At 31.7% G+C, this 11174-nt stretch overlaps 1 protein-coding gene across 1 annotated transcript in view; it reads right to left on the reverse strand.

Annotated features, from left to right (window-relative positions):
• LOC129220511 (ankyrin repeat domain-containing protein 17-like) overlaps positions 1-10332 on the reverse strand; it is a 159884-nt gene extending 149552 nt beyond the window's left edge. The window contains exon 1 of the mRNA XM_054854939.1: positions 9972-10332. Within this exon, the coding sequence (XP_054710914.1) occupies positions 9972-10175 (204 nt within the window). The 5' untranslated portion in view covers positions 10176-10332. The remainder of the gene's footprint in view (positions 1-9971) is intronic.
• Between the last annotated feature and the right edge of the window lie 842 nt (positions 10333-11174).

The following is an 11174-nucleotide window of genomic DNA, read 5'->3' on the forward strand; positions in this document are numbered from 1 at the left end:
TTTTGTATAAAATCTTTGAGGGAGTTACTAGACACATGTTTTACCAAGGGGGGTTCACTTATGTCATTTTCACCCCATGAGATCATATCAATGAAATCTTTGGCAACAAAGTTTATTTGTAGAACTTTAAACTTTCTAATCCGCCTTGACTTTGTGTTCTTGCTTTCAACACACGTCGTAATACAAGTTCTCTTACATTCCTGCGCTTGTCACATAGCATAGCCAAAAGGAGATTTTCTGTTGCAGCAAAGTATCCATTTCTTTGTATGACCGGGTCTATTACATTCTTAAAATCATGGGAGAGATATCGTGAATATGAGATAATCTCAAATAAATGTCTAGAGCCGTAAGTACAAGAAGGTTTTAATTTAATGTTAAACTACACAGGAGCATACACTTTAACAATGTACTGAGCAAGGATCTTGAGATTTACAGTCGGATTTTCAGTTGCCACGTACAATCGATGTATGCGATTTGCGAATGTAAGCCATCTGGAATGAGCAAGTTTTCCCAGGTTCCTTGAAGATAAATCTAGTGAGCAAGTACTTGATACAGCGACACACATCTCTAATAAATATTTCTGATCTGTACTAATGTCCTGTATGTTCTCAAAAAGAGGAAGGTTATTTTCAATAGGTAAGAAAGTAATCACAGGAAGATTAGAACAGGTTTCCAACTGTTGCCCTATTTCGCCTTTAAATTGGTTTGGTCCTTTCGTTTTGCCGTCTAAATAGCAGAAGAGGTGGCGCAAAGGCAGCTCATTTAAATGGAGCACACAAATTAACTATTGCAAAGGTCTTCCTATTGTATTTTCTATCAAAGTGATCACACCATTACTACTTCCAGTATTTATTACAGTTCCATCATATCCAATAGCTGTAAAGTTTAGAAGTTGTGTGTTTTTTCTCTGTCTCCAATATATTCAAGTATACTATTTGCTATGTCTTTTGCAGTGCCAGATGAAGGTGTCACGTGATCTAAAAACTCTAAATTTGGTTCTCCTACTAACAAAACATGCTCTTCTGAGATAACTTTCTTGTAAAACTTTGTTCCTTTCTTTTCTTGTATATGTTTTGTCTTTTCGTCCATCAAAAAACAAACCTCTGTTTCTGGTTGTCTGACTAGGATTGTCATCAATGAGATCTCTTCGATTTTTTGCTCTCGCAGGTCTAATTTTCATTCTGTCTTTTACTTTGGTTTTGTCATCCTATGTGATTAAACCTAAATCCTGTAAAGTCGCACTAGCTACAGCTGCTGCAGCTCTATCGGATATCCCTGTGCGATCACAAATAGAAGCTACAGATGGCAATTTAATATGCATTTGAGAGCTTTTCTTTATCCCTTTGTTTTGTTTTGAAGGGCCTGGTAGATTAAAATCATCTTGTACAAATAAAGGGTCTGGCTGGTTTTCCTCTTCTGGTGATAAGCACTGATGCTCTTCGAAAATCGAGTCTTTCTTCTCTTTTATTTCAACGTTATCACTATCTTCATTATTAGTTTTTCTTACACAAATAATAGTTGCCCCTACTTGTTTAAATTTAGACTGCCTTTCTTGTTCTTTGCTTTTCTCACTGCTCTCTTCTAGAGACATACCGAGTAGCACTTTGGCCGAGTAGCCGAGTACCGAGTACTCGGCCTTTCACTACTCGGCCGAGTACCGAGTACTTGGCCTTTCACTACTCGGCCGAGTACTCAGCATTTCACTACTCGGCCGAGTTAACAAGTACCAATTATGTTTTAAGAAGAACCACTGACACACACGTGATCAATTTTGAACTTATTGGAATGGTAGTATAGACTTCTTTGTCCATATAAAAGTTTTTAAAACTAAACTCCTGCTGAAATTTAATTTCGCATTATTTAAAAAATTTTGTTTATGCCAAAAATTTTACAAAAATTTAAATTCAAAACAAAAATCAAAAATTATTTCTTTTTAAAATTAAAAATAAATAAATAAAAGATATGATTAATCAAGTTGGAATTAAGACAAACTATACCAATCTATTTTAGTTCTAGTCCGCCAAACATAAATAATTTTTAAAAGCAAATATGCAGGAACACTGCACACACATGTTTCTGCATTATAAGAAATGTCTTTATCAGTGCATAAAATGTGAGCTAAAGAATGTTAAGACATTCGACAAAAAATTCCGACTTTTGTTGGATGCCTTTAAATCTACAAGCTCACATTTTGTGCATTGAAAAAGGAAATTCCCTGTAACGCCAAAACACATGTCTGCAGTGTTCCTGCACTATGCTTTTAACGTTGTTTTATTTCCCTTTTTTTTAAGCAAAGGAATTTTTATATTTCTTATAACTAATTTTTATTTCTAGCAAAAATCTATTTTTAATGTAAAAATTCTGTATTTTTTATATTTACCTTTTTTCCACAATTTTTAATAAATAAGTTTTATTAACTTTGGGGACATTAAAATAAAGATTTATTCCATTAAAGCATTAAAAACTTCATTATTCTCAAAATTTAAAATTTACTTGTAAATGATTGCAGAATATTAAATATGCTTGCGCTTTTTTATAAATTTTAATATTTGTCTTGGACAATATTCAATTTTTTGCAACTACTCGGTATTAGCCGAGTATCTGATCAAAATGTGGCCGAGTACCGAGTACTTGGCAAATTGGCCGAGTACCGAGTAGTTACCGAGTACTCGGTACGTCTCTACTCTCTTCTGCAAGGCGCTTGTAGTTACTCTATCAACGTTACTGATAACCATTTTCCTCGCAGAGCGTTGGTCTTTTAAGAACGTTTGTTCTAAACCTGGTACTTTTTTTTCTTTTTTACATACACAAGCATCAAAGTTTTGATACTTACAGGCAGCAATGTCAAACTAACGTTTAGACTCTTCTTTAAACTTTAGGAAGATGGACTCACACTTTCTTCTTTTTTTAGATTTCTGCAAATTCCTACATTTCTTATGATAATTTTTTATCATATCTGAAATTCTTTGGTTAGAGACAACAGGAATAGAAGCTCTTGACCAAATGTGTGTAAACTAAAGTCATAGATATTTCACTCACAGAAGGATCCTTTCCAGTCACACTTTTTAGGACGTGTCTAATGAAACAGTAACATTTCATTACATCTTCGTACCAGGGTTGGGTTTTGGACTGTTCAAAACTGGTTTAGGACAGGACAGGTGGTTTTTACCGTCCAAAACTGTCTAAAACTGTCCAAAAGTGTCCGAAACTGCCTTAAACTGTCCAAAACTATGTTAAAGTTGAAGGGGTGTAATCTAATCTAATCAATTCGTTTTCACTGCAATATTCATGATGCATAAATAAAGATATTAGTGAGGTTTAATTAATCAGTATTTGATAATATTTTTCTTCAAAATGTTCATTTAAAAAACATTTTACTTAAAAAAAAATGCCAATAACTTTTTCACAAAAACTTATTTAACACAGTTGGTAGAGTTATGAAAGGAAATTCAACACTACCAAGACAACTAATTTCAGTTCCATTCATAACGTAAAGGAATATTATTAAATGTGCAATATTTAGGTGCAAGAAAAAAGCTAATTTTTTTAAATGGTTTTTGCAAATAAGTTTTACATGATTTTTTAACAAAAATCATTTTTCAAATCTTAGATTAAAGAACAAGAAATTGATGATTAAACACTTATATTATAAAACTTGTGCTATTCTTTTTTTAGTTTAGGTTTTTAATATACGTTCTGTAACTAAAAAAAATTGTAATTTATTGCATTTAAGTCAATTATTGCACTATATTTTGAACACTTTCTTTTGCACACATGCATAAATGTCAAAAAATTTAGTTTATGCAAAAAAAAAAAAAAACTCCTGCATACAAATTGAAATTTTTAATGAAGAATTTAATTTCTACTTAACTAGATTAAAATCAGCTGCATAAATAAGTTATATATATATTTATACCTGAATGTTCACATTGAATAAATATATTAAATAGTCAATAAAGTAATTTTGACACTTTTTGTTCTGTTTTTGATATTTTCTCACAAAATAGTTTTGGACATTTTCGGACACAAGGGTTTTGAACAGGATGGTAAAAACCTTGCCAACCCTGCTTTCATTTGCACACATGCATAAACATAGAGAAATTTTGTTCCTATTATCAAAAATAAATAAACTTATTCATAAAAATTGAAATTTTTATCAAGAATTCAACTCCTATGCAACTAGATTAAAATCAGCTGCATAAGTAAGTTGAATGTTCTCATTGAATAAATGTTCAATATAAAACATTACTTTGATACATTTTATGCTGTTTTTTGATGTTTTCTCACACAATACTATTTTTCTTAAAATATAGTTTTGGACACTTTCGGACAGTTTTGGACACCAGGGTTTTGGACAGGATGGTAAAAATCAGGGTTTTTACCATGGTTTTTACCGTAGTGTCCAAAACCTTGCCAACCCTGCTTCGTACATAGGAAGTAAAACTTCATTCAAATCGCTAAAGCTCCCAAAAATAGGACATTCCCACATTTGTCTCGTCTGCACTTGTTTTGACTGAGCCATTGTAACTCACAACTCCCAATAAAGAAACTCGCCAACTTACAAAATTTTACGTTACTCTGTTTTAGATAGACGCTAACTCGCTAACTCAACTGATCTTTCAACTGAACTCGACAAAGAGATTGACACCTGATACGAGCTTGATCCCCCTCACACAAATCACTGATGACCATTCCCGCCCCCTCTAAACATCCTCTGCTGCAGTGACTCATGCTTCCAGATGCCAGTGCAATCGGGAAAAAGTGCGTTTTCACGGAACTTCTTCGCTTTTGCTTCACCTCAAGACATAATCCGAACGACAAAAAAAAAATACATATATTGTATGTGTATGGTCTTTTGAGCATAAAATTGCTTTTTGACAGAATTTGAAGCATAAATATTTTTTTTTTTTTTTTTTTTCAAAAATGTTAAAATGTAGACAAAATTGCAATTTTGCAAAACTTTATCGTACTTGCGGCACCTCAAGACGTGCTTCAATATTTTTCATATTTTTTTTACATCTTATTTACATAAAAAGTCAACTTTTCCACACTAAGGCAAAATGAAAATTAAAAAAAAAATTCCTTCCACCCTAGTGGGCACCCCTGGTGACAACAATTGTAGAAACAGGACAAGCAGGTTTTAAGAAAATCATTATGTTTTCCATCGACGTTATGTATTTATCCTGGTTTAATGCATTTAGGAATACAATTTTTTTATCAAAGAGATTTTTTTTTAATTAAAAGCCTCAGTACAAAAATACTGTTTTAACATATTGAGTAATGAAGACTGTCATAAAAATTAATGTTTATTGATTCTTGCACCATTTATACATGGAGACGTCTTTTATTATATTGGGATAAAAAAAAAATTCTTTGAATGGAGAAAATTTGGCATTAAATTTTTTATAAGAGCACCGAGTTACACAAATACTTTCTGTTTTCAAAAATGTATACTTTTCTTTTCTTGCTCTGACTGCATCCTTTATTGGGGATGCAAAAAGTGCAGCCTACTCTAAATGTTCTAGGACTTAGTTATTTTTTTTCCTCTTTTCATTTAAATATTCTAGCGTTAAAATTATATAGAGTGCACATCGCTTCAATATGGTACATAATTTATCTCAATAAATCTTAAGTAGTCAAGCAAATTAGGTAATAAATGAAGTTTTGATTAAAATATGCTTTTTGGACTATTTTGAAATGCAAAAGACTGAAAAAAAATAATAATTGAACAAAAAAAAGAGCTACTTGAATTTTTCCGCCATGTAATTTTATAAAAACTTAGTTGGTCTGCCTTGTATATTTATGTATCTAATAGGAATGCTGAATTGATTTTAGAAAAGAAAAAACTATTTATCAAATTTGCATTACCTTAAAAAATATAAATTTCTAAATTTATTAAATCTGTTATTTTTCTATAAAACTTTGCTAGTTACTTTGCATCAATTAGATTTTACTCTTTGCAATAATATGTAAAATTTATGAAAACATGTGCGGGAAAGCAATGAAGTTTTCCAAAAAAAAAAACATTTTTGAAAAAAACACATGGTTTTTTTAAAAAAAAAACCACTTGGTTTAAACCGTACAGTTTAAACCAAGGTTGATCAGGTGATCAACTATTCCTGATTTAAGAAAATAATTATGAGTTTTGGCATTTTGTCGTTCTTTCCTATAAAATGTATTTAGTACATACATACACTTCGCACTCCAATCAAACATTACAAGTAGGATTTTATGCAAAACAATTATTCAAATAATGAATTACATTTAACATTCCATAAATTTTAGTTAGCATTCCACCCACATACCTAAGTAAATCCAAAATTGAGGCCTGTCATTTCAAATCTTTTATGGCTCGGCAGATCTAGATAAAACTTAAAACTGTTTGCAAACTCAAATGAGTTCTTAAAAATTTTCTGTCAAGAAACGCGGTACTCTTACAGAGCCTTATATTGCGACCTCGACTAACAGAAAAAATTTTAACTTGAAAGTGAGCCGAGTACTATTATGCAATCAGAATGTTTTTTCAATTATATTTACTCCTTTTAATATTATTCATTGGGGTAGCTCAAAATCGGATATCAACATTTGTTGTTCATGAAAAAAAGAATTACAGTAGTCGAGTCTCAAAAACCCGAGGTAATCGGGACTCACGTCACCTCGGATTACTGAAAACTCAGTTTATCTGGAAAAATTCTTTCAGATTAAAAATTTATATTATTTGGACAACATAAGGAGGAGAGACACTAGAGAGAGAATTACACATTTTCTAGAATGTGTCTAGAAAAGGAAGTATGGTCTTCAGGAAAAATTTATCACTCAGATTTCAACATAAATTTCCATTTTAATTTCGTCTAAACGAATTTTAGCTTTAAATATTCAAGATGTTCGTACGTATTTATGTGTGAAAATTTGTAGGCAATAAAAATATATATTTTGACTGTGCCCGAATCCATTTCGACAAGTTTTCTGTGACATCTATATACATGTGCGTGCATTCTTATATTGTATCTTGGCCATATTGGCTTGTGTAAATAACTGCCTAGAATGAGGCATAAGCGGGAAGGTTATCCGAATATTCTCTGATAGCCAAGCTGTGTAGAAAGCTCTCAATTGAGACTGCTTCTCTACCAAAACCATTTGGGAGTGCTATAATGCACTAGCAAGACTAGCTGGCAGTAATAGGGTTTCCCTTTACTGGGTTCCTGGTCATAGTGACATTGTGGGCAACGAATTGGCATATCAGTTAGTTAAGCAGGGCTCCAATGCACCATTTACGTGACCCGAGCATGCCCTATAATGCAATAAGGACTACTGCAAAGAACCTTCTTCTCGCTTCTTCCTTTTGCTTATTGTTATCATTCGGTTATTATTGTCAAACTGTGTGTGTCTTAAAGTGATCACATTAAGCGGCGCCTACTGTATATGCCTATTCGTATATGCAACTCATGTGGCATCAAGTTGTGCACTATTTTTAATAGCAATCGGATCATCCAAAAACGGAATGTTAGACCGTTTTTTTGTGGCAAATCAATCAATTTTAAGTATTGAGTTATCATCTCCAAGGCTTTTCTTAATTCATATATTTGTAGATAATGAATATTTCGTACCACTTAGGGCTAGTGTTGTTGAAACCAATTTCATTAAATGTACCTTTTAATTATGTATTTTAATTTTTACACTGAATGTAGTTAATAAGTTTTACTGCAACAATACAGTACAACAGGGCGGTATCTCACTGAAAATAAAATTCTGTTTTCAAATTTTAATGAAAATCAGTTTTTTAGCTACTACAAGTCGGATTAAGTGGAACCTTGAACTTTCGAGACTCGACTGTAATATTACAGAAATTTGTTTAAAAAATATCAAAATTTTCTGCAAACTTGGAAAATTTTCTGTGAACCATTTGTGTGTTCATCTATATTATCTTGGTCTTCTGGTGTGTGGGGCAAAGGGTACATTTGCAATGCAAACAAATCAGAAAACAACAAAACCCGGCCCACTTTTATGTTTATTTCTCAGAGGGAAATTGCTCTCCCTTCCCCATACACACACTAAATGATGGGCCTGCCAAAATTTATTATATGAAAAAATCTGGAATGAAAATGCATACTATGCCATATGCATATGCAAGTCTCCTAGCAGTGAAGAATTCTTTAAGCATGTATGACTAACGCATTGTATTTTCATTTCAAAAAAGCATTGAAGTTAAAAATATGACCAATTGGCTAAAACATGGAATATGCTGATGAAGTGTTCTTCAATATTTATTTCCTATATTTACTTTCAAAGCTTACTGAAATTCATTTAAAAATGACATTTTGTGAAAACTATTTACTGACAATAAATTAAGAGAAGGGTCAGAGTTTTTGAACTCTAGGAATTCCAGTTTTATTCTGTGTAAAATTATATCATCTATGACTTAAAATAAAATTCTTTGATCCTTACTGCACAAAAAAGACCAACAGTAGGGGTATATTCAGATGCAAATTAGTCTGCTTTTCAGCCTTTTCACTATATCATAAGAGGCCACTTCACAAAATTTCAAACCTTAAAATTTGACCATTTACAAAATTTAATTTGTAAAAACAGTTCTTTCATCCGTTTTAAGCTCAATCAATTCGTCTGAAAGCAAAACATTTAGTAGAAAGTAAAAAAATATCCTGCTTTCCAAATCATTCTCAGTAATGTCCATTAGGCCAAAGGGATTTCAGATCAGATTAGTGATAGTTAAACATGCTGTATATGAAAAGATAGGATTTTATAAACAAAAAAGAAATATGCATAAAAAACTGCCTAAAAAATAGTTCTTTTTTCACGAGAAAAAAGTTCACAAAAATTTTTCTTCACAAAAAGCGGACCTAAAAAATAAGAACTTAAGCCGACCAAGCCGACCCCTGGAGAGAGTTTATTATCATATGTTTCTCTACATTTGTATTCTCAGATAAAATAATTAACTAAGTTTAAAAGAACACACCATTTCAGTTCATAAAATACCCATAGCACATTGTCAAATCCTTCAGATTATCTTCACACACACATAATTTGATAAAAAATGCACTTTGTTATTTTTAAATGATCGTAAAATGCTATAGCACTCTGTGCATGTTTAGTGCAATTTGAAAATTAATGAGGGGGGAAGGTACATATAAAATCGCCAAGAGCAAAATTCCCATGACTTTTGACAGAAAGATTAGTCATGATTTGTGAAAAACAAAGAAGTGCTTCATACAAATAGACGTTCGATTTTTTATCAAAACAATGATTGAAATGAATAAGAGGAAATGTGTAACAGCTTTGTTTCAGTGAAAAAAAATGGGACTGTTCATTTCATAAAACACAATAAAATACTTAACTTGAAAAAAAATTGATCACGAAATCGAAAAAAAAAGTTTTATTTTTTCCCTCAGGAATCTAAGTCATTAACTCATAACCTCAGCAGCAAATTTCTCTGTTGAGCAAGAATAAAAACAGAGTTTCATACATCAAAAAAATACATGCATAATCAAAACCAACGAGGTATTTAAATTTTTCTTTTCTTTTTACTAAATTGATCACAGTTGGAGAACACATAAAATATCAATAAAAAACAAAAAACAAACTCCGTATTATACTCAAATGCCATGTATTAGTTTTTAAATCTTCAAATGAATGTTCAATTGCGAAAATATTACACCCAATCAAACGCAATCGCTGCCAGAAGAATTATTGTATTTTTGACCCCAACTATATGAGCTCAAAAACTTATGTACGTAGAAGGAAGTCAATGGCATATATATTTTAAATCAGTTCCATTGAAAGTACACAATCGGTATCAATAATATTTAATATAATCAAGTTAAATACCTTGCTATAAGAAATATTAAATGCCTTTCAATGTTTAGCATACAATGGGAGTGGAATAGCTCAAGTCTACGGAGTCATACGTATTTAAAGAACAACAAAACAAATTTTTGATACATTTCAGCACTTACTGCACTTACGTCGGAAACATCATCTTCTTCACTTTCTGATAATTCAGCCATGTATTGAGCTTGTAATGTTGCGACGCTTGGTCCCCTTTCTACGTTTATATTTCCACTTAAAGGTGACGAGGAGCCAGAATGGTCTTGGCCAATCTCATTTGTTTCACTATCACTAGGCCTATCACAATTTGAATTGTGAGCTACATTCTGCATGTTTTTTTAATATTAAGGTACATTTAATACCATCAACTCTGATATTAAGGTTACAATAAAAAGCAAAACAATGTTGATTTTCAAGAGTTGAGGGAAAACTTTTAATACTTAAAACCAATACATCGCCGCCATAACTGAAGTATCTCACCAGTGTCCCGGATGTAAATGCGGTCCTACTATCATTACATGAGGAATTCCTCAAACCCCTAATTTCCGATTAATGAAGTTCCCACAACTTTTTATTCTCATTTAAAGTTTTGCAATGAAGAGCAAAATTAAAAGCAAAGTGTTATGAAGTGTTTTATTTTGATATGACAATCGGAATGATATTTTCTTCAACATTTTTTGAAAATATTATCTCGGAATCCTGGAAATAGGGTAAAAATGAATGTGTTAAATGTCAACTTGTTTTCTTTTTAGTGATGAAAAATAAAAGAAAATGATACTGAAGCAAACTATGAAATGAAAAGGCTTAGATTATACGGTTAAAATTCAACACAACAGAGATATTGAACAAAAAGGTCAACATAACCTTTTTGTATGTATTTATTTCTGAATGAATAAGTATTGGAAGATATCGTCCTGCTAATTCTTAAAAAGTTTTGAGCAATGTTTAAAAATCATTTAATAGTTTCTTTGTTTACATATTTTTCAATAGAAGAACAAAATTTACAATAGCTTGCAAGCAGTGATTATTATTAGGACTCCCACAGTCACGAAAAAATTCAGTCGAAAATAAAATTTCAGCCCAAAATAAAAAGGTTTTCCCACATTAGTCACACCAACCACAAATGCAACGATGGTCTTCTACATCGTTGTTACCAATAGAGAACAATATAGCAGCAGGATAGCCAAATGATCCATATGAAAATGCTGTTGATTTACAGTCATTATGAAAATTTTGCCATCTGAACTTTTACAGAATTTTTTCAGCAAGGTATTGAAATATCGGTTTAGAAAATGCATTGAATAACCGATAAATCTGAACACAAACGTTTC

The sequence above is a fragment of the Uloborus diversus genome, chromosome 4, assembly GCF_026930045.1.
Source record: "Uloborus diversus isolate 005 chromosome 4, Udiv.v.3.1, whole genome shotgun sequence".
NCBI classification, from domain to species: domain Eukaryota; kingdom Metazoa; phylum Arthropoda; class Arachnida; order Araneae; family Uloboridae; genus Uloborus; species Uloborus diversus.